This window comes from Notolabrus celidotus, chromosome 6 (assembly GCF_009762535.1).
Source record: "Notolabrus celidotus isolate fNotCel1 chromosome 6, fNotCel1.pri, whole genome shotgun sequence".
Taxonomy (NCBI): Eukaryota; Metazoa; Chordata; class Actinopteri; order Labriformes; family Labridae; genus Notolabrus; species Notolabrus celidotus.
In genome coordinates, this window is record NC_048277.1 from 19,082,332 (window position 1) to 19,106,988 (window position 24,657).

At 40.1% G+C, this 24,657-nt stretch overlaps 2 protein-coding genes across 2 annotated transcripts in view; both read right to left on the reverse strand.

Annotated features, from left to right (window-relative positions):
* LOC117813980 (voltage-dependent calcium channel subunit alpha-2/delta-1) overlaps window positions 1-12,847 on the reverse strand; it is an 86,593-nt gene extending 73,746 nt beyond the window's left edge. Inside the window, 1 exon segment of the mRNA XM_034685065.1 lies at window positions 12,822-12,847. Within this exon segment, the coding sequence (XP_034540956.1) occupies window positions 12,822-12,847 (26 nt within the window).
* Window positions 9,778-24,657, reverse strand: part of pclob (piccolo presynaptic cytomatrix protein b) — a 58,717-nt gene continuing 43,837 nt past the window's right edge. The window contains exons 26-38 of the mRNA XM_034685066.1: window positions 24,465-24,512; window positions 24,253-24,383; window positions 23,345-23,371; window positions 22,834-22,927; window positions 21,912-21,983; window positions 20,107-20,206; window positions 19,903-19,983; window positions 19,311-19,505; window positions 17,067-17,208; window positions 16,862-16,920; window positions 15,961-16,098; window positions 14,148-14,293; window positions 9,778-13,007 (exon numbers count right to left, since the gene is read on the reverse strand). Coding sequence (XP_034540957.1) covers window positions 12,864-13,007; window positions 14,148-14,293; window positions 15,961-16,098; window positions 16,862-16,920; window positions 17,067-17,208; window positions 19,311-19,505; window positions 19,903-19,983; window positions 20,107-20,206; window positions 21,912-21,983; window positions 22,834-22,927; window positions 23,345-23,371; window positions 24,253-24,383; window positions 24,465-24,512 — 1,377 coding nt within the window. The 3' untranslated portion in view covers window positions 9,778-12,863. The remainder of the gene's footprint in view (window positions 13,008-14,147; window positions 14,294-15,960; window positions 16,099-16,861; window positions 16,921-17,066; window positions 17,209-19,310; window positions 19,506-19,902; window positions 19,984-20,106; window positions 20,207-21,911; window positions 21,984-22,833; window positions 22,928-23,344; window positions 23,372-24,252; window positions 24,384-24,464; window positions 24,513-24,657) is intronic.

Here is a 24,657-nt window from a genome sequence, read left to right on the forward strand (position 1 = left end):
GTGATGCAGTATGTGGGCATGTGTTCCTCTGTATGTATAGATGACACTGAGTTTATTTTTCTGTGTGAACAAATTTAGAATATTTCTGTACAAAGAGTTTTTCAAATTGTTTTATTTAGAAAGCAGCTCTGCTCATACAAAACTGAATCCCTCAGTTCTGTATATTCTGTGATTGTGTTCAGATTCTAAACAGTACAATGTGCAGACAAAGGGGACTTGGCTATAAAAAGCTCACTTGGCTTATTATAAATAGTAAAGGACTATTAAACAGAAAGTTATTCCACTGCTCCCCAAAGGGCTTTGCCTGTTGCTCCATATGATAAATCCTCTTGTTAAATTGTCCTTTTACACTTGGTTGTATTATCTGCAGGCAAAGTAAATCTCTGCACAATAATTCTTAAACCTCGAGTCATGCTTTTAAAAAAATCCCTTAGGTCCCAGGCTAATTTAATGGTAATGCTTATAAATTCCATAAGGTGATGCCTGCACTTACTTTATCATGGTTGATCCATACGAAGTTGGATCTCCTCCTGCAATCAAGGCTACTGTGCCTCTTGTAGTTATTTCCATACAATTGCAAATTAGGCGACGGACAGTGATGCTACTTATCTCATCATCATTACATTGTTAGCACAAACATAATGTATGCAATTCACAGATGCCTAAACTCTAATAAAGCCATGGTTGTTAAGCTGAGTTAGCAAAGAATTTCTGCTCTGGTTGCTGGGCTTTGATTACTGCAGCCTCTGGTACCACGCTGGATAATTAAACACACACATACATACACACACACACACACACACACGTACACACACACACAAATGGCAACTGGGTCAGACACTGCCCTACATTGTTTTTCAGACACAGGAAGAGCAAACGAGAGCGAAGCAGAAAGAGAGGCGGGGAGACAATAGAAGAAAAAGAGAGTAGGCAGATGTTGTGGCACCATCACTCCAGCACTGGGGAGAGTAATGAGCTGGCCCGTAGTGTGAGTATCTCAGTCGGAGGCTGTGTTAAACTACAGTCTAATTACACATCATCATTACGGAGGCAAAGATGTGGGGCAGTGATGTCCAGAGAGCTAAAGCAGACTGAGGTTTTAAAACACCAACAGTAATGCAGCAAAACAACCCGTGGTGCTCTGCTGCACACTCTGTAGCCTACACTAACACCCAAGTGGTCAATTCAATCCTTCTTCAGCCTGGCCAGCATACTACAAAATAAAGGCAATCATTCTGGATCAAGCTCTGACTAGCCCTGTTCTAGAATTCACTGTTATAAACTAAGAAAACCCCACATGGTAGTGTGTTTCCCTCCGTTCTTGTTTTTATTCACTTTGAAAAACTGCTCCACACATCTGAGGTGGAGCAAAATGTTTCATCTCCTGAGTATTTACAAGAACAAACGAGCTATTAAGGGTGATAAGGAGGCACACACCCAGCTGGATTCCATTTGCAAAAGTACCTTTATATCATCACTATGTTTTTTTCTCTTTCCTATGCATTTCATCAGTGAAACCCAGGAGGATGCACTTGATTAAAGGAGACTGGTATCCAGCTAATTTTAAAATCCTCCATCACATTTTGACCAATTATTCTATTGCATCATGTACAATGCAAACTTTACAATTCACTCTTTAGACATATAACAGCAACACAGGCCTCTTGTGTCCCAATAGTGGTATCTCATTCAGTTGGACATGCATGGTCATTAACTTGAGGGATTCAATTTGAATATGTTCTCATTAAATTCATACTTACTACATGTGTTGGACCCAACACTATGCTCAGATATATAGTATGGTTTTATATTGAACAATGACTCTCTGCTAGCTGATACAGGCTGTAGATTTTCCCTTGCTGATGATTCAATAGAAGAGCCCTCTACATCTGCCTCTGCTTCTAATAGAAATTTTATTCATAAGGCATACATGAAGGAAGAGGGGCCATGGAAATACAAAAATAGTAATCCTGAATGGACACTGTCACAATAGCAAACCAAAAGCAGACTCTCAGCTCCTAGTGAGATGTGCAAGTAGAATAAAAGCTGGAACCTTCATATCTTTCAGCACACATGTCTAAAAGGAGTATATCAGCACATACAACTAGGCAATGTGGATTGTAAGATATATAGGTGATATATAGGTGGAAGGAGCAGTCAAATATGAATTCCTGAATCAGTTCTGTGTAACATGAGCGATGCATGCATCTCATGAACTGACTCTCAGCTTACTCACACACTTACTCATTCATTCACAGATTGCAAATTCATTCTCGGCATCAGGCAGATCAAGCAATGGGATAGTTCTTTGGTTTCACTGTTAGGCTGCACGAGTGTGTGTGTTTGCAGTCACTAGCTGTGGGTATATATGGCCGTAAAAATGATTTCAATGTATTATTTACGTATCTGGCAGTCCAATCTGCAGCTCTATCTCTTGAATTAGTAACTTGAAACTTTGCAAATCTGATTCAGCATTAGCAAGAGACTCTCTGTAAGTTGATTTTGTAGATACTGCCTGCAAACTGAAAGGCATTTGTAATAATTCAGCCTAAACGGGTTTGGAAAATAGAAGAAACATCTGACTTTTTTAGTCTGGCTAGGTAACCAGAGTTTTGATTACAAGTAACATGTGTATCTATCTATCTATCTATCTATCTATCTATCTATCTATCTATCTATCTATCTATCTTTTTATCTATCTGTCTGTTTTTTTATAGCTGTTAAAAAGGCATGCATTATTTGAAAATGCATGAGTCTACTAGTTGTACCTTTAATATTGTATTTTAGTTTTATAAAAACTGTTCAGGTGGAGATGTAGGCTACATTTTCACATTTAAACTGTCATTTTAATCTATCAGCCTATTTTTTATATGGATTAAAAATGCAAACAACCACGGAAAAGTCCAACCACTGTCATTTTACCATTAAATGCAAGTGGGTTGTTCACCTGGGGTATATTAGGGCAAAATAATAGCCTAAATAAACTCCAAACTCATAAGGGTGACAGATAAAATATAACTTGTTATTGTGGGCTACACAAACTGACAGGTAAAAGAAATGTCAACTCCTCAGCAACTTCACAAAGCTGTCGCGGCGCTCTGTCCACATCCACCGGCGACGTGATGCCCATTTCGGTTGCCTTCATTAGTCACCGCCCGGCGGCGAGTGGCTGGAGGAAGTGCCGTCCACCCTCAAACGTGTCTTCATCAGGGGTGACCACCGGTGCATGAATGGAACGACCTGCCCACCCCTGCTTTCACACCCCCACGCACGCTTACACTACAGCCTCCACACACTAAGTGGCTCCTACATGATACTTGTCCCTAAAAGGCAAGCACTTTAAACAAGGCACACCACAACATTCGTCCACAGCTCGAAATTGGATTATTAGGGCTATACTTACATGAGCTGTGTCGGAAACTGCGATGCCAGAGACCTGTCCTGCCAAAATAAGAGCAGAAACACCCAGGTTCGTACCCTGCAGGTATCCATTGTTAAAAAAAAAAGAGGGGGGAATTTCCCCGACGCGCAACAACAGCCAACGTGCCCCGCTCCCCCTCCGCCTCTCCGCCGGTGAATGGGAGCGGTGAACAGGAGCACCGTGAGTGGCAGTCTGTCCCTCCTTCACAGATTAACCAACCCTGACGCCTCTAATCTGATCAGCCGGCCATCCAGCGCTCTAACAGGTACTGAAGCTGGAGATCTCTCTCTCTTTCTCTCTCCCTCCCTTCCTCCCTCCCTCTCTGTCTATCTCTCTCTCTCTCACCCTGCTTTCCTCATCCTTCACAATCGAACCAGTTAAAAACATATGCTCCTTTATCTTTAAATGTAAAATATGCCATCAATTTGACACCAAATCATTTAAGAGATTAGAAGAGCTATGGCAGTTTATAAAAATAAATACATACAAATATTTTAGATTTCAAAATAGAACGTTTTTTGTATTTGGTTCTAATGGCATCACTACATTTCTGTCTCCTCAACGTGTACACCACTCTGTATTAATAGCAACAAATTGTTTTATTTACTTCCCAATAAAGAAACACCTGCTCCAAGGATGGTCTGACTACAGGTACCACACATACACACACATACTGAGATGCACATGGAATACAAATGCAGGATAGGCTCTTTAAAATACCCTACAACCTTTCAATTCCTAGTACCTGGAGGGATGGGAGAATTTACTAGCTTTGATAGCACAATCTTTGCCAGCAGTTGCCATCAGTCATAGTGGTATAGCATGAGTGGCAGCAGGCAGGGAAGCTGTCCCACATGGGAATCAGAGCTAGTGTGACAGATGTATTGATTCCACATATACAGTGTAAAATATTGTGAGCAAAGTACAGTAAAAAGCCCAAGTAAATCTCTGTGCCATCAATCATGCTTCTTTTATAAGTTAGATTTCACAGCTTTGTGATGTGCATCCCAGCATAAACATATAAATAATAGAATATATAAGATATATACAAGCTCTTCTCCCAGCACTGCAGTAGCTACAAACAGTTTCTGTTATCACTTTAATTTAAAAGACCATCAACACTTAAAATTGGTTCAATGAATAACAAAGCGATAGCATAAACTTACATTATGTGTGTGTTTGTGTGTCTGTGTGTGTAATTCAGGCCTGGAGGGGAGGGCAGGGCAGTGCAAGCAGGATGCTTGGGGATTTGGTTATCAATCGTTGCCTGGCAACCACACACCATCTCTCGTGTCCTCTAACCCCCACCCCCCATCTTTCTTTGTTTCTCGCATCCCCAACTCTCCCCCTGCTCTCACTGTGCTGCACTGTTGCTCTTCCTCCCTCTTAGTTTCTCCACTATGTTCATCCCTCCTCGCACTCTGTCACATCCCCCTCTCCTCATTCTCTCTCTCTCTCTCTCTCTCCCTCTGTCTCCACACCTTCCTCACACTCATCTCCCCCAGCCTGAGTAGTAGATGCACCTGCTGATGGGTTGGAGAAAAGCGGGGGAATGGTGAGAACTGAAGAGGTAGCGAGGACTGACTTATAATATCAAAGAGTAGACTTCTCTGAAGACATCCCCATTTACTACTTTTTTTTTTATTAATTGGGAACATATCACACTATATCCTGTATAGAAAGAGGTGTCAGACTAATACCTGGACTGCCTCTCCTTGAAATGGATGTGATGAAAAGGCACTAAGAGAGAAAAAAAAGGCATTAGTCACACAGACCCAGACTGAAAGTGTAGCTCTGTGGTAATCTGGTTTGCATTGAAGTCCTGCAATTTCTGTACTCCACACAAGGTGGGAATCCCCGCCCACCCCCAGTAAAAGTGAGCAGAAATACTGCATAACATCAGAAATGAGTAACAGTATCAGTCTAACCTACTAACTCTGACCCCAGGAGAGAGAATAACCTTCAGATGTGAACATTTGTGACAATTATTACCATATTATATTAAAAGCACTGGTTAAATATTTGTCACACTAAACAGAGACAGCTGTTAATTTGATACAAAATACTGCCATCTGGAGGCAGTACAGCATCATCACAAAAAGTAGTTGCTAAAAAATGATGCTTCCAAACATGTACTGTATACACAATATAGGGAAGGTGATATCATGTTCACCTCATAAATGTTGTGATGGAATTCATAGATAAACTGGACACTGGACACAGACGACTCAGGAGACTCTGATGGCTTACGTTGAAATAGTTTATGTAGAACTCAATCAAGAGAAATAACATAACAGTACACAGGCAGGGGAGTGCAGTGCAATACCAAGTCAGTTCTGCCAGACAAATTATCAGGCATGTACCTTTATTCCCCCAAAGACAATAGGAAACAAAAAAATTGGAAAGAAGAGCTGTGCTCTAGTCTGGAGACAGTAAGTTGGTTACAACACACTGATAAAGACAAGAACAGGGGGAAAGACCTTGATTACTACACTGACCCTGTCTCGCCTAGCCTCGGCTGACATAGGAAGGAATTACTCTGCACCTGACACTTAGACTGGAAAAACACAAGAGTTAAACATTCTTACATACATATAAGACCTTGAAAATTCCAAGACAAATATCTTAGATCATGTTTATTCATTAAAGTTAAGCTCCAAAGTAGCACTAAAACCAACTGTTATACTTTGTCGTCCTTTGGTTAACCTGTTTTCAGATGCAGTAACAACACTTCTTTGGCTGCTTGCAACAGCTCAACCCTTCAACCTTTTCATTTTTTTAAAAGGTTGCTGATTAAATCACCCACGGTCCACAGTGCTGATGGGCAGATGACACCTAAGACACCCTTGTAAACATGTGTTTGATTTATGTCGGTATTTCCCAATGAAAAGCCATTATGATTCCCCGATGCCATCTATTTCTTTCAAAGCCAGAAAAGTCTGCATCCGCCTGTCAGTTCAGTCTTGGGTGCTTATTTGACTGAACAGCTCAGCACCAAGTTGTTATGACAACCTGGAGTTGAATACACTTAAAACTGTAGAGAAGAGAGTGGCCTTCAGGAGAAGCCTCCTGACACCTCCAACCCATCAAAATATTCAGCAGCACTGTGTGTGCTGTGGAAACCTTCAAGTATCTAGGATTCACCATCTCACAGGAACTTAAGTGGGCATCCTGCAGTAGATATACAGTTTTTGTGCAAATCAGGGAGTTGAAGCTGCCTCAGGAGATACTTATAAAGTTCTACTGTGCAATCATACAGTCTGACTCTTCATATGTTTTTTGGTTTGGATTAGTCACCAACAGGACGAAAACAGACTGCAATCGAAATTCAAGACTGCAGGGAAAAAATGCTGTCAGCCAGATATCCACTAAGTTTTATGTGTGTTGTGTTTAAGGTAATGTCTGGGGAACATCTCTGCAGGTCCACCCCCACTGTATGGACACATGTTCCTAAACCTCCACTGTAAGTGCTGAAGAGCTTTGAAAAATAAACAGACACTAGAAGTGTTTCCTCCCATTTACAAGACCAGCTCAGTTACACAGTATAACATCCTTTGAATTGTGAATATTGTATTAAAAATATACCCTGTGCTTTTAACATTTATACACCATCGTCACTGTTTATTAGACTGAAGATTGACATGTACTCCACATTAACTCAATTTACAAAAATGCTTGACTTCAATTAAACTTCAGTTGCTAATTGTTTTTTTTTTTTTTTTTAGATATTTGTGTGCTTTTGCATGCTTGTAAATAAATAATTTTTTATTACTTTACCTTTCTATATTAGGACCCAATAGAATTACAGAGACCTAATAATGACGGTTTGTAGAATAACACTTCAGGATCTCTCAGATCCACAGGGAGCAGAAGTCTTTCAAAGATAAAAGCAATTTCCTATGAGCAGACTAAGTTGATCACTAAACAAAAAAATTATAAAGTAAAGAGGAGGGGGTCACTTTCTTACTGTGAGAACACCCTTTACATTTAAAGCCACAGCTTGCATCACTTTGGCGCCATCTGGTGGTTTTGTCAAGAATGACAGCTGTTAAGTTTGGCTTACTGAGCCAATAAGCATTGAAAAATGGCAAGACAATGCATGTATACAGTCAGGGCTTAGTGATATATATTTTGCTCACTAGCTACTGTGGCTAATGGTTTTCTAAAGTTACTAGCCGCTTTTTCACTGGCCACAATTTTGTTGGGAAATAACATTTTATCTGATAAAAGTTGACTATTGTAAGGTAAAGTTTACTTAGCCTAGATTTACAGGTCTGAAATGTAAACGACAACTGTACACACCCAAATCATGACTTCATGAAATCATCAAGTCATCAAATATTAGGTTTGGGTCCAAGCAGCAACCTCCGGTCTAAAAATATGAGTCCAATGCGGAAGTGCTAAAATCTGCAGTTCATCGAGGATCCGCTTGAGGCTGGTTCCGGAAGTACCGGAAACCACACACACACCAATTCCAAAAAGACGATCTTTACAGCAGAAATAAACATGTTTACAGCTGTCCAGTCTCACAAGTGTAGTCTGGACAGCTCATTCCTCTATCGGCACACACTGTGAGGGGGGTGAATTTTTTTCTAATTTCGAAGATATTGAGATTACGAGTCTTACAATGAGAGGCACAGCTGACTTGATTGACAGGCGGGAACACTATAGCTGTTGGCTAGGAGGCTCAAAGCCCGCCTCTATACGTCACAATCGCTCGACAGCACCAATATGGCTGCAGACGACAGTTGGCCTCAAAACAGCTCTTCAGAAACAGATTGGTGACGTCACAGATACTACGTCCATATTTTATACAGTCTATGCTTGGATCATATACCAGCCATTCCCCACCTGACTTCCACTTTTCATTGATCTTTTCTTTCTCTTTGTCTCCTCTTCCTTTCCAGTGTCATTGTCTGGTTTTCTGTAATGTGCTGTCTGCTCTCCGGGTTTTATCCTCCTTTTATGTGCCGCCTCAGCTATTCATGTTCACCACTCCACCGTGTTCTACAGTCCATGGTCACTCACTAGTGCAAAAGAGCAAGGCAGCAATCGGGCTTCAGGAATGGACCAAAGAGCAAACAACTGTGTGCAGATAGTGCTCATGGGAGTTGTAGTGTCATAGTGTATTATAACAACTAGGGTAATATTTCAGATAACTCTTGAGAAGACTATAATTTAAAATACACTTATAAAATTTGACCCGCCAAAGTGGCTAGTGGAAGTGACTTTGTTAAATGCCACTGCTGAAATCCACCCATATTTGTCGGGTTATGGGCTGTTATAGTTTTTCTCAGTCGCTTTAGTACATTTCTCAGATCAGAATTGAAATTTTCAAAACTACTTGTTCAATCTTCACATCATTGCGTCACTTGTGCACATCAAAAAGCAGTTTCTCATTTCTTTGAACAAGTTGCAAATGCTTTGGTACATCCATGCAAATGATTATGTACAATTCTCTGCTGCTTCCTACATTATCAATTGACTATGTCATGTTGATCAAAATGTATTATAATGTGTCTCTGTTGAATAGTCTCACCCTCCACAACATTTAGTTATTAGTTCATCGCAGAAGTCTTCACATGCAAAATGGTTGAACATGTTGTCAGAATATGCCAATCATATTTCTGTACATTTCCATCAGACTTTTTCTCAAAATCTGTCCCGTAAAAAAATTGGGCCCAGGTGAATCTTGACTTTCTCTAACTAAGGCCCAACAGAAAGGAATTTCAGGAGGTGTAGGTAGACTGCACAGCACTGTAATTCCTACAGCACTGCAAGTACAGTTTCCCCTATGTTCACATTTCCACTGTGCACATTATGTCTTGTTCTTTCTGTATTGCAACGACATGGTCTGTCAACAAATGAAAGTACAAACAGTAAAAGTGTAAATGTGAATCTTGTCCAGTCTCAATCAATCTCCCACTTACACTAAGGTGTAACATACAATTTACAATAACTGTCATCAAAACTTTAGCCACAGTTTACATCAGAACGTCCCTCCAGAGTACACTGTTATATTGACAACAAGATTAAGCAATTTGACTGTCTTATCCTTAAACAATGACACAAGGACTTGTCACTCTAATGGCACTGACATGTTCATTGACACAGATATTTACTTTTGAGAGATGATCAAAGAATTTTGAGCAAGAAACTGGCTTTTGCAGGTAATTCATGGTGTTTTGCTATTTGTACGAATTATTTTGAGAAATGCACTTACTGTTTTGCAAATGTCGAGGATGATTCGAGAAATGTACCAAAGCGACTGAGAAAAACTGTAATATCAGGTCCTGTATGCATTCACAACAATATCATATCAGTTCTGAAACAAAACCAAGATCCACAAGGCAGGTGTAATATAGCTCTTCTTAATATTTATTCTTTAGATTCAGGGGAAACAGCTGATTTTTTACAGCACAATTTGCATAATATCTCAACACATCCTGTGTACAACCACAAAACCATAACATTAGATTCTTTGTTTTTACACTGAGTGAAAAACAAGACAATTGTACAAGCATATCTCTTTACAGTCAGCATACAGATAAATCTTTACATATTCTGTCTCTTTTAAACATAATCTGTAGGCAAAATATACAGACGAACCATCAACAGAACATGCAACATCCAAAACATAAAGTCTCAGACAACTATTGAAGTTGAATAGATTATTATTATTTTTTTATCCCTTTGTGTTGTTTCCGCTGTTTTACGGGACGTGGTTGCACAGATAGTCATTAGTTGACATCACATGATAACACAGTCAACTCCCCTTATACAACTATAGACACGCATTGCTGTACAAGTTTAAGTCTAATTGTGATTTTTTTTTTTTATCCGACACTCACATGCTCAAACTTCAGACAATATAAACATTCAATCTTTGTAGAAAATAAACACTTTATGTACACATGTCAAAGGACTTGAGTCACATTCACACTCCTCTGAACGACAACAAATGGATGGTTTCACAATAACAGGCAACAGCTGATTCAAACAAACAGTAGTTAGCGCGAGGGAAGCCTATTAAAACACGAGGGGTCAAACAGTCATGACTGAGCATTGATGGATTATGTTTAATATACTGTACTTTGTACACGGACTGTTAATTAGACTATGAGTATGATGTAGTAAGGGTACCTTCTGCCAGGATTGTGCATTGTATTTAGGAACCCCAACATGTCTGCATGTTTTCTTTTGCCACATTGATACAAAATGCACACCACAACTTTTCTGCCGCCAAATACATTATGAACTATTTCATGTCTGTGCAGAAACACAAAACACAGTGTCTAGCATGATGTGAAAGTTAAGATGAGACAAGAAACTGAACAATGTCATAATAAAGTGCACGAGCTCAATGTTAACGTTAACAGAGGTTAACATTAATTTATATTAAAATCAGTAAAAAATTAATTTATTTAATATTTTCATTTCATGGTGTACAAACTAAAGTTACATTTACTATTAAACATTATTTAAATCATATGTTTACAGATATAACATTTAATCCCAAAAAAACAAATGCATTCAAACACATCTATGTTGCATAGAATTAATAACCAATGGGTCTGGAATAAAAAAAATAAGGTTGGCACAGTAAAATAACCACTTAAAATCTGCCATGTTCCCTTCCTTTAATGTTCTCTTTTTTTATTATGATCTGCTTAGATTTAATTGACATCTTGATCCAAGTTGATCTCTTTAAAAAAATTGCATCAGCCCTGTGATATTCCTAAATACACTGACATTACTTCTTGGAGTCATGTGATAGTGTTTTCTTTTTTATTGTATGGATATTGTGTCAAAATGATTACCAGACATATACAGGGGTCACCCACTGAGACTTGGCCCTTTGTGTTCTTCAGACTTGACTATGACTGAACCCTGGTGGGCCTGAGTGAGCGTTCACAGGCAGTGTGAGAGGCTGGTTCACTGTGTTGAAACAGGGGGTCACTGACACAAACAGCACAGTGAGTTTCACAGCACAGTCAGACAAACAAACAGGGAACCTTGACATTTGACTGAAGGATATTTTTTTTCTTCATTTTAAAATGACATTGGGTAAAACTCAGATCATGGGACGTTACTACTACACTGGAAGCAGAGCTGCCATACTGAAGTAATGACAGTTGCAGATCTACACATGGTTTTGACACAACTTGCGTGAACTATATGCCCATTGTAACAATGTAATTACATTATGGGCTACAGAAAAAAAATATTAGTCTACTCTGAGCATCTATGACAGCCTTTAAGTAAAATGTACACATGACACAAATGTGAGTAACTCTGGTTGTCCTCTTGAGTTGACTTGTAACATTCAAAACAGCATGTATTCTGGACTCTAAAAGACAAAACACTTTTCAGTTAAGTGTAATTCTAACCTGCACTACACAACAGGATGCCAGTGAGATAGTAATATGTCACTGGTTGTTGTTCTTGAATTGTTTTAATCTGTTGAATGCCTAGCAGTGCATTGGTGTGATCAGAGGACCGAGGAGCTATTTTCCTCATGTAGGTCCACATTCACAGAACAGCTATTAAGACTGCCTACACCATAGACTCAAGTAGCCTACTGGATTGTCAGTGCGCCACCCACAGCCTCAGTCTAATAGAGATCATATGTCTATATTTTATTATATATACTCTAATGACAAGAGAACGACTCTTATACTGTATTTAGATATATTCTGCATCTGATATCTGTATATTATATAAACTTCACTCTGTACAATGTGATTCTCTGATATGCTCTGTAATCTGTAATGTGAGATATGTACAATCTGAAGAGCTGTACATGTTTCATCCATAACTCTGACTTCTACATATAGATTTTCTTTTTACATTAAAGACTTTCATACATTAACACTTTGCATTCCTTCGTCTTTAAATATTTCAACCACTGATGCCCACACATGACACAACCATCATTCTGCATTACAACGACGACTTCCATATTAGAAAAACACAATGCTTATTCAGTTAATTACTCTGTGATCAAGTCAGTTATACATTTTTCCCTTCTTTTTCTTTTATAGATATGTTAGATTCATTGCACAGCACCAAAACAACAGAATCTCATTAGGATCGTGGCATCAAACTTAGGTGAAAAAGACATTGCTGTCCTCAAATCCGGGTTACTGCTGAGTCCACAGCAAGCAGAAACTTGACATGTAAGGAGGTGAATGTGTGCTGGCAGTGTTGTTCTGATACAGTTGTTATGGTATTAGTACACAATTCCCTCTTTCCTGTAACTCATAAGTGAGAAAGTAAAGGAAGAATGGAGGAATTTAATGAATCGTTTTAGTTCCTCTTCTTGCACTTTTCTTTTCTTTTATTCATCTTTTTTCATCAAATCAAGTGTCTAGTACATTCTAGAACATTAGGACTTCACCTCTCGCGGGTGTACTGCATCTCCATCTTTTCCATTTAGTGCTCAGGGGTTGGTCTGAGTGGTGCTGACAAACAACTTGTGCCAGCTGACCACTCTTTTCCTCATGTCCACTTTGTCAAGCCAGATGTAGGCTTCCCCTATCAGGGTCTTCTTCACAAACTTGCCTCCATTGGACACCAGGAAAAGCTGGAAATATATTAAAGAGAGAAACAGATTTGTCCAGGGTTTTTGGTTGTTGTCATTGGATTTTTCCTGTTTGCTGATCTTAGTTCTCCTACAAGTATAATGCAAGAACAACTGCAAATTTGTCAAAAGACAACAACTACAAAGTAATGAAAAAGTGAACACTCATATGCATCAAACATTTAAATTTTGTATTCATTGACTCAAAATAATCTGTGTTGAATTAATTTTCGTCAAACATCAGTTACTTTAAGACAGGGCAAAACCTGACCGCCAGAGGTTCCAATCCGGCCCGCGGAACAACTTTGCAAAGCGAAAAAAGTACAGAGAAGACACTACCTGCAATTTTTCAATAAAAGTAACTACTATTTCAAATTTTTCCTCTGAGGGTAGCATAAAATCATAGTGCTGATGGAGCGCCCTGAACGGTGCTTTTTTTCTCAAAGTGAGAAAATAGATGACTTGCTGTTTGCATAATACGGTTGAGATTCATAAAGACTTTTTAGAGCACTATAAGATGATCCACCAACTACTAACACTAGCACTACACCCCTGCATACAACACTGTCCAGCAAGCAGACTGCTCATGCTGGAGCGGAGGGGTCCAAAATAGTCAACTTTACCTTCTTCATTATTATAATCTCTGTTCTTTTGATGTAAACATTACACTCTGTCTCAGGTGAATGGGTAACCTGTGTGTTTGGTGTGTTCGCAGCAGGTTTCAGGGCTTAAAGAGTAAAATATTCGGCCCACTATGAGACTCACCATGGCAAAAAATACAACAGCTGTTTTTGTAGAAAGATAGTTCATTAAATGTGAACATTTACAGAATGTACTATTTTGCACTAAAACAAAGGGAAAAGTTTAGAGTTTTCATTATTTATAGGTTACTATGTTATGATTTTACTGGTCCGGCCCACTTCCAATCAACTTGGGCTGTATGTGGCCCCTGAACTGAAATGAGTTAAATGCCCCTGTTTTAAGATGTTCGTATCCTGTAACTGTCAAGTTGGTATGTCATGTCCAAACTGCTGCCAGGGTTTATTTTCAAATAGCAGCAGTAATGTGTGGTACACCATGTTCTGACAGATTCAGATTCACATCAGTCTGTCTGCCACTGTCTCATTTGCATGTCAGTCGTACCTGTATGGAGTGTCCTGTTGGGTTGAGGGGAAATCTGAAAGTCTCGTTGAAAGATGGCTCTCTGTCATGTCGACAGACCCTAGTCTTCTTCTTGATGATTCTCTTCTGAGTGGCTATATTCACCACGTACAACTTCACATACAGGTCTGAAGGCAAACAAAAAAGATTAATGAATATCGGTTAGTGAACCTGCAAACAACTTAAGTTATCCACCTACACAGAGAATAATTGGGATTAATATCTGTGTTGGTTCAAAGCGGCAACCTCCAGTCTCAAACTATGAAGCCCATGCAGAAGTGTTATAAACTGCAATTCAACGAAAATCCGCTTGAGGCTGGCTGCAGAAACACCGGAAACCACATACACATGAATTCAAAAAAGACGATCTTTTCAGCATTAAAAAAACATGTTTACAGCCTGGTTTAAAAAAAGTCTTGGCTCTACGTCGCTAATTTCTCTATCAGCTCCCACGGTACGGGGGGTGAATTTTTTTCAAATGCGACGGTTCAGAAGATATTAAGATTACAAGTTTTTGCCCAAATAAGGACTTGATCGACTTGACTCCCGGACGGGAACACATAGCTGTTGGCTAGGAGGCTCAAACTCTGCCCCTTTACGTCACAATCTGCCTGGTTGAGTTCAGCATTTCCAATATGGCTGCCACCGTCGATTTACTTCAAAACAGCTCTCAGGAACAGATGGGTGACGTCACGGATACTACATCCATATTTTATACAGTCTATGGTTGGTTCTCTATGTTTTTTGCATGGAAAAAAAATCCTTTTTGCACCAGCCACCCTGGCCCCTGCTACCTCTGGGATCACTGTTGACATGCAGCAGCAACATGAAGTTGGCTGGCATTGGAAGAAACATGTACAACCAGCCACAGGAGTGTGAGCCTTAGGGCAGGGCATACACTGTGCGAATTGAGGCCAATTCTGACATGACTTTTGAGTTGTCCGACTGATTTTGGAGTCAGGATGAATGTCAAACCAATCCCATGTTATTTGCTGTGCAGTATACACAGGGCACAAGGGCTGATCACAACCTGATCAGCTGCCTCCGACGGATGAAGCTCTGGCATGTTTGAAAGTTTGGTCAGCCAACTGCATCCTCTTGCACAGTGAAAGCAGGGCTACAAGCTGATTCCCTGTCTGAAAGCTGTCTGAAAGCACAATGGCAACACGCCAAGTAATGTGGACATTGGTAACAAACAAAGGGCCTAGATATACACCGATCAACAACAACATTAGTGTGAGCACATCTTTGGTTCACTTTCCACTACGACATTTATAAAATCATACATATACGATGTCAGGCCATAGTCTGAGTCGGACTGACACGGAGTCCCTTCTGATAATATGTGACAAGATGATATTAGTGTAGTTAGCACGTTGTCAGTAACATTGCTAGCTTGTACCTGCAAGTAGCTGACACAGTGTTTGCGAAACATTGTCATCTTTAATATAGCAGTGATGGTTCTGTGTTGAAGAGTAGTTTTGTTAGATTAGTTTTGGAAGGCAGCTTTGATGGAGGTTTCAAATTGCTTTGCTAGTTTTGTTGTGTAACACCTAGCAATTTGCTTTTGAATTATGCTCTTGTTATGTACCAAAGCTAGCTTGCTGATGTGCTATTTTTTATCTCAGTTTCAATAAAGGGGCACATGTATCTCATTTCCCTCAGTAGAGAAGCATGAAATTATCACTGTAGCCAGAAGACAAACACACATTTAGTCAAGGGGTCTTTAGCAGTCAATCAAAACACACAGTTATTCTCATACACTTATGTGCACAAATTCCCAGTACTTCCAGACCTGGTAGGTGATCAGGACTCTTGAACTTGTAAGTGATGTTTCTGCATTGAAGTATCTCCAAGACCAGTTGGTCTCCTTCTGTCTTCACCTCCTTCTTCAGAGCGACTTTGATCTCCCCCATTACTTGTGTTTTACCACCTAAAAACATGAAGAAGTAATATTCAGTTTTTGCAATAAAGTTTGGAATTTGTCTATTTCGTTATTTGGGCCCTCACTGCACCCTGCACCAAAGTGCCTGCTTGCGGATACAGTTGCACAGAAAAAGTATGTCCTCCTAGTATCACTAAAGATTATTTGAATTATTTATCAGCTACTAAATCGGGTCTTGCAGCAGAATGAAACCCGGTCAGAGAACTTTTAAACTGTCATTTGTGTCTATTAATACTTCTAGGATTAAGAGTTTCTCAAAGACAAGTCAAGTTGAATATTTTAAATCAGTCATCAGGCGCCGTGAAAATGACCCATTGACCCTCATCTGTGTAACAGCTGCCAGCCTACAGCCTAAGATGACCTCGGGCTCTTTGTTACAGATTGAAACAAGAGATGGATGGGAGGCATCATGACACCTGGGCAACATGAAACGTAGATACAGTTATGACACAGGCAGGATAATGTGACATCCACTCCTCTTCAACTACCCCAGAGTATGGGGCTGGGCTGGTATGAGCAATAAGCACTAAACAGAGCATTTTTACTGCATAGCTGATTTGAGGTGTTGCCAAACAAGGTTTGGATGTGATTAAAAGAGAGGCTGAGAAAATAAAAAAAGGAAGTGTTGTTCTAAAAAGCAGCCAGCAGATGGAGACCTACAACTTAGTTAAAGCAAACTGGAGCATTTCTGTTTTTCTTCCAGTCCCTCAAGATGTCTTTACTGTAAACAAAGGACTTCTCTGGAACTTGCCTTCAATTTCTGTTGTCTCTAGTTGGTTTTTGTCGGTGCCGTTAGGAATAGTCTTCCCACTGAGAGAGAAAACACACACACACACACACACACACACACACACACACACACACACACACACACACACACACACACAATCACAATGCAACATGGGGAAGCCTGAAGCTCTGTTGTGCTTAAAAGAAGCAGCACCAAATCATCTTACATGCGTGGAACTTGAAAAATGGCACTGTCCACTCCAGTGCCCTCCTCATCGTCTCCATCCAGGCCACTGTAGGCATCACCCACAAGACTTGGGGCAGACAGCACCACCGATCCTGACACATCAGCCAGTCTGTGTCCTGGTCCTGAGGGGGGGGACAGTGACGTAATAGTGAGGAAACATCTGTCTATCTATCCATCTGTCCGTCTGTCCATCTGTATGTCTGTCTGTCTGTCTGTTTGTCTGTCTGTCTGTCTGTCTTTCCATACGTCTGTCTGTCCATATGTCTGTCCATCTAGCTAGCTGTCTATATTTGAACACAGTGACAAACAAAGCAACTGACTCAGCTCTTCACCACGCGTGCATGCATGTCCAGATTAGCAGAAGCGCTTCACACCCCCAGCCATCAGTCACCGACAGAGAGGCTGTCTATCACGTCTTTGACTGAGTATCACGTAACAGCATCAGGGGAGTCACTGATCAATGGATTTGACAGCTTGTCCTTGCGTTGAGCAGTGCAGTGTTCAACCTCGGTTAACTTATTAAATCCACATCTAATCTCTCCACTTGGAAATTAAATGAAGTTCACTTAGTTTAATTCACATGTGAATTTAAATGGAGACAATATGGATGTTCTTTCACAGACTTTCTTTTTCTGCACTGGGCTCAATGGTGCTGTTGAGTAATGCTCATAGCCTACATTATGAAAAAGAATGATTAGCTCAGGGAGTAAGTGAAGTGTTTCTGTCTAGACTAAGGGTGGATACATTCTTTGCCTTTATGGTCATGGTGTTCACAGTTTTACAGCAAAAAACTGATGTTAAATTATGTTTGAAAAGAATTCCATGACTGAAAAGAAATAGCTTTGAATTCTGTTTCTATAGCCATGAAAACATAATTATATCGATCACAAGTAACATAAGAACCAAGTAACACCAAAAGTGACAAACATTCTAATATAGAATTTTTTTTTTTTTACTTCAGTAGTTTAAACATTTGTTTTTATGTTTTCTTTTGTATTTTATAGTAATATTATTATCATTTTTTAAGGTTTATAAAGTCGATTTAAAATGTTTATTAGTCCATTTCACCTATGTTGCCTCACCTTCCCTCGACACTTGTTCCTCTCATGGTTAGCTGTTGGCTTTACTCTCATTGGCCGGTGAATGCAGAGTGAGCCTCCTGTTGACTCTGACACCATTTGGTGTCTGTGTTTCTTGGTTTGACTGGTTCAGGCTCACATTTATGTCCTTTTTGTTTTAGGCCATGGGTTCAGGAGAGGATTGGATAGGGAGGGGAGCCTGTGTGCCATACCTGTGTGGGTCTGTGTGTATGTGTTTGTTTCACTTATGTAAGGGTTCATTCATATGGCACACACATGCACACAGAGAGAGAATGCTGCATCACAAAGCCCTCAGTGGCCAGGGAACAGTAGCCGGGGAAGCTGCAACTGCATGCTGAAATAGCTGTGACTTTAGGCTAACTTGTCAAAGGTGAGGGTAACTACATATTTCTTCGTTTTGAGGACATCCAACTAAAGTATGCATAAACATATATGAATATTTTATATCATGTTAATATGGTTAAAGACGTGGGAGGGATTGCCATCCCAGTTTGGTTTCTATACTGGGGTCAGAGGTCTCCACACTGGGGTTCTGTAGAAACCATAGGCTTGGGATTGGCACATGCACAACTCATGTAGGACCACAGCGATCCGGCTGGTGCTTTAAATTAAAAGAAAATAATAAAACATAATTGTCCATATATTAACTATTTCAAAAGTTGTTTTACCTGCTGAGTTAATAAATCCTTGTTCCGTAAGATTTACAAATAGATATTGAGGTTATTTAACACATTAGTGTTACTGTTATTTGAGAATTTAGTGCGTTGAGTATGCCAGATTAATTCATATTTGTTTTCTGATTTTAGAACAGAATAAAAAAAGATTTTTAAAGCCATTTTAAGTTTTATCTCAACAATGGTTTGAATTTTATTCGCCTTGGATTCTGTTTAATTGCTTTGTTAGTAAGATTCGTCTTTCTTAGTTGCTCAAAATAATTCAAGATAATTGATCAAAATGGATCAATCAAAAAATAATACAAGAGAGAGAGAGCAGAAGGCAAAGGTAAAATGTTAAGGTTGTAAACAAACATTGTGGTTCAGGCTTTTTTTCTAGACAAAGCTTGCATGCGCTGGACAAAGGAGGCATGTCACAGGAAGTGTATCACAGGTAGGGGCGGGATTTACTTGGTTGCAGACGGGATTGTTGCACGGCAGCCTCGGCGGCAGCAATGGCTATCCCAGCATCCTCGAGATGGGCCTGAGTGACGCTACTCTTGCTTTGGCTTCGGGAGGGGCCATGGGAGCGCAGTTGGCCATCAGAGGAAGACTTGGAGCTGCCAGGGCTGCTGTGAGACTTTTCTAATGGCAGCATCTGCATATCTGCAGGGAGATGAAATGGAGGGTTATGACTGCTAATGGGACAAGAGTGACGAGCTGAAGATGAAAATTATCCAAACTGTTAAAGTATTTGGTTTTTCTGCTCCAAAGCAGCCCTAATTGTGCCTTGTAGCTGTTGACAAGCACATGAAGTGTAATTACAGCTGTCAAGTTGCGATTAGCATTGTTGTTTCTATGGTAACAGCCTCTTGACAACTCACTGAACAAATTTTAAATTACACTTTTTGTCACTAACAGAAACCTGCTAAGAATAATAAACTCAGTGTGATGATTCAGAGCACGCAGTCACATAGAATAAACTGATTCATGGTGATTCCATAAATTAAGGATGTGGGATGTGTAGGAGTAGATTACAGACACATGTGGGGGATTATTTTACCTTTGGCTGGATCAGGGAAGATTCCGTGGCTTCTACTCTTGATTACAGAGTTTTTAGGTGAATCGTGGCTCCCGTCTCCCAGTCCTGATCCTTCACCCTGCCCTGTGCCATACATGCCAGAACCCATCCCAGGCCCTGACATGTGGCCCTGGCCATGGCCCCATCCCTGACCGGACCCAGACCCTGGTGGGCCTTGAGCGGCATGGTGTGCTCTGTTATGTTCAATACTCTCACTCTGCTCCTTCAGGGGCAGCCAGCGTGGAGTATTGTCTAGCTGGGCCGTGTTGGATAAGTCAATTAACACCTGGAACACAATTAACACACACACACGCATACCGAACACACACACACACACACACCGAACACACACACACACAGCAGCATTGATAAAAGGAAAACAGCTCTTAAAGCAAGCCTTGCACAAATCTGTGAAAAACGTTTGAAGGAACAAAGAGAGTTCTTTGTATAAAGCTGAAAAAAGAAGCTTCATTACAAAGTGTGTGCAAATGGGGTTGTTGCTAAAACATGTTAAGTGTGCTGCAAGTGGCACAAGATAAATAACACTGCTAACTTTGCAGATTTAAAGCATGGACCAATACAAAAGGCTGCAAGAGGCAAACATTTTGGCTGATAAATGCTGTTCTTATCTTTATGATAATTCTTGTCTTTAATTTAACTTAAGTAAACTAAAATGTTTAAAGCATTTTTTATGTTATATTTGAATAATTATGGCCTACAGCACAAACAATGTAAAATGACACCTCTCAAACTATTTCATTATTTCGTTTTGAGTTTGGGTAAATAACTATTTAAATGGTATTAATTCTAATCACTCTTAGTCTAGCTGAGTACATGCAACCACAATCATGGAGAAGAACTGCCGACTTGACAGTTGTCCAGAAGACGATCAAGACAACTTCCACAAGGAGGATTAACCATAGCTGAAAAGACTGGATGTTCACAGAATGCTGTATCCAAGCATATTAATGTTAGTTGGAAAAAAAAGTCCCTTGAGAGGATTTTCAAGAACAGTCAATTCAAGAACTTGGGGAACTTCACAAGGTGTGAGCTGGGGCTGATGTTGGCGCATTCCTTGCATTTCTTATATCAAACCACATCTGAACCAGAGGCAACACCTGAAGCTTCTTACTTGGGCTAAGAAGGAAAATAACTGGACTGTTGCTCAGTGGTCTAACGTCCTATTTTCAGATAAAAAAAATACTGTACATTTTGCATTTATTTTATTTCAAGGTCCTAGAGTCTGTAGGAAGAGCAGCAAGGCATGAAGGCATGTAGAAACTTCACACTGGACTTCAAACACCTTAGTGTTTGAAGTCCAGTGTGACGTTTCTGCAGTCTGGGATGATTTGGGGCACCATGTCATATGCTGGTGTCGGTCCACTGTGTTTTATCAAGTCCAAAGTCAACACAGCCATCTACCAGGAGATTTTAGAGCACTTTCATCTGCTTACAAGCTTAATGGAGATGCCAACTTCCTTTTCTACACAATGCCAAATTTACGACAACCAAATGGTTAGCTGACCATGATACTACTGCGCTTGTGTGGACAGCCAACTCGTCTGAACCTCAGAGAATCTGTGAGATATCAGTTAAGATGATTATATCGTATTGAATATATTATATAGATATTTAAAAGTTGGGAGAGAGAAACAGCATCTCGTTTTTCCTGTATGTCTCGTATATACAGTGAAAATTGAAAATAAAAACCTTTGAATTGAATCTTGAAATGAATCGTATTTCAGTATGTTGCATCGTATCATCCCCATGTGGTGTTGTTTCGGTATGAAATACAATGTATCATGTTGTATTGTATTAAATCATATTGGACTTTATCATTATATGTTATTGTTTTGTACCGTTTAAGTTTTTTTTTCCTAAATAAAAAGCAGCTCCATCCAAAAATAAAAAGCAGCAGAGACCTTTTTGTGGGGTACAAGCAAAATGAATTTGACATTTTCAGACATGGCATTCATATTCCATATACTCACCTCTCCGAGGAAGTCATTTGAGGATGATCTGTCATAGTCCCACACTGTGACCTCCAGGGTCTTTTTCTTTAGCTGGATGGAAAGAGCAGAGAAGAGGAGAGGAGAGAGGAGACCCAAATTAATATGACGTATTTTACATGTAAATGTGTGAGCTAGAGAAATGTGTTTGTGACTGTGTGGGTGGAGGAGGAGTCATAGTTAACTGTGCAGGCACACTGCAGTCAATGAATGAATGCACATCAACAGAAGGTAATTTACTGTAATCATGAAGATAGTGAGGAGGGAAGTTCCATATATGTCCTTACATGTGTGTAGATGCTTTCGACTGAGTAAGTGTGTGGGAGGAGATGGAAAATAACTCCGGGATGGAGTGGGTGAATGAGATATGAGGCAACATTTTAAAGGCTGCTCTGGCCAGCACTGAGACGTGATCAGAAGGCAGCCCCAGAGGAGCTGATGAATCCTCTTGCCCTTACAGAAGGCTGCTTATCTCTGACCACCAAAGTTACTGCATCTGCACTCATCCCTCACAGTAGTAATTACTGCCTGTGTGGTGTCTCGGTCATTAACAACACATGCTTCTAGAAAACTCTGACCCTAAAGAATAAAAACAAATCCACATCCACAGTACCACAATGGCGGACAAGTAGGCGCAAGTTTCTAACACTTTTTTTTTTTGGACATAAGCTGTCTGTGTTGAACAGAAATGATGCTTGTTAAATTGAGAGCTGATAAGACGCTGCACAGGGATACTAAGAACAGCCCCAGGGACAAAGCATGAGGACAGAATCCTAATAAGAGCATAAGACGTCCTCTTCACCCAAAGTGGCTCGCAGCACAAACAGTAATTGCTCAAGACAGACTGAAAGTATGTGTGTGCATCTGCAGGTGTGTGTGTGTGCAATATCACTCAGCACAGTACCTGCTCCAGATGGATGTTCTTGTAGATGACAGTCTGGTTCCACTCTGGGTTCATGGTCTTCTGGGCATACTTGGTCCTTCTCTTGTTATCAGCGCTGATAATTTGTGATATTAAGAATGATTTGTTGTTAGTAATGAAGTTACATTTCTCCATTCTGTCCAATCCCTTGGAAAACATTCACCAAACATGTGATATACTCAATAAATATTGACTTGGATGCTAGAAAAAAGGCAATCTCCTGAAGTGGGGACATCAGAGACTTAGTTAAATGTAGACATAGACATTATGTTAAATATGTTCAGGAGGTTGAATCACAGAAGAGGTCAAAGGCACTGAGAGAAAAGGCAATTACAGGACTGCTCTTAAACACAATGAATTCCAGCAGATTATTGGACAGACAACAAAGGCCACAACAGTAGGATGGAGAACCACTTTGGAGACGGAATTTACAAAAAGGAAAACCAAAACATGACACCAACAAAAAAAAAAGCAAAGATCAGCACCACACTACCTTGCATTCTGGACAACCATGACTTGGCTGAGGGAGTCCAGAAGAGGAAGAGGAGGGCAGATATCACAAACAAGAAAAGCAAAAACACAAAAAACAGTCAGAGAAGCTCAGAAGAGCTCAAAGAAAAGGCAGTAAAGGATAGAGAGCTGAGGCAATCAATACTCTCGGCTGAGTGTGTTACCGTGTTTGTGGCCGAGCAATGCGCAAGAAGTAAAAACCTAGCTCATGGGTAAATGACTAATTCAAGAACTTCGTTGTGGCACTGAAGCTGTGCACTCTACTGCTAACGTCAAATAAATTCATTTCATTCGCTTCACTTTTCATATGACACAGCAGGAAACAACACTGCTTTCCTGCTGAGCCTAACCTATATAGCTTGTAGGTGGAGAGGGTTTATAATCTCATAAACAGGTCTGATGGAGTCATTACCGAAGAGCAGATACGGTTACAGAGCAGATAAAGGCTGCATCGATCCTTTCTCTGACTATTCACGGGCTCCTGGGACTACCGTGGAGTGAGCAGGATAAGATGGGGAAACGATGAACATGATACGAGGGAACAACACTAAAATACTACAAGGAGTTTTTACATTCATCATAGAGTATGTTTGTGTTGTTTGTCTATGACTGCAGTGTGGCGGAGTATCTCCTCTCATAGCTTTGTATCAAGTACGTATAATACACCTTTTCATAGTAATCAAACCAAACTAAATCTGATTACACTTCAAATGACTGCCTCATACTGTCATACCCAGTCTTATTCTCTCATACAAACACAGTAGTTAGTCAATTCCACACAACACAGCACAGTCAATACGACATCAGAAAGAAATAGGGGGAGAGACACAAAAACAGAAGGGCAGACACAGACCAGACTTTCATAAGCACTCGAACATTCTCAGAGCTCACCCTCTCCCAGGTAAGAGGTAGACCTTGACAAAGGGGTCAGAGTAGCTGTCGTTGTCTCTTGGGGCCAGGTTTCTAGCCTGCAGGACGTGGACGATCAGGTTTCCGAGGTTTCTGTCATAGTTGATCTGGAGCTGAAAGAGAAGGGGCAGGGTGAAGGATGGTTGAGAGAGTGAACTAGAATTTGACTAAAAATTATATAGATGCATTCATACCTGAATTTCTCCAGTGATAGGAGGAAGTGTCCTCAGTGAGTCAGTTGGCTGCAAAAACAAAGGGTAAAATGTATACAAAAATGTAACATATTTGTTTCATACGAAGTTACAACAATAAGGCTCGGACTACCTGACCTTGAGGAAAGTTAGCATCAGTTCCTGTGGACAATTTGCAACGAAAGTGCGACCCAAT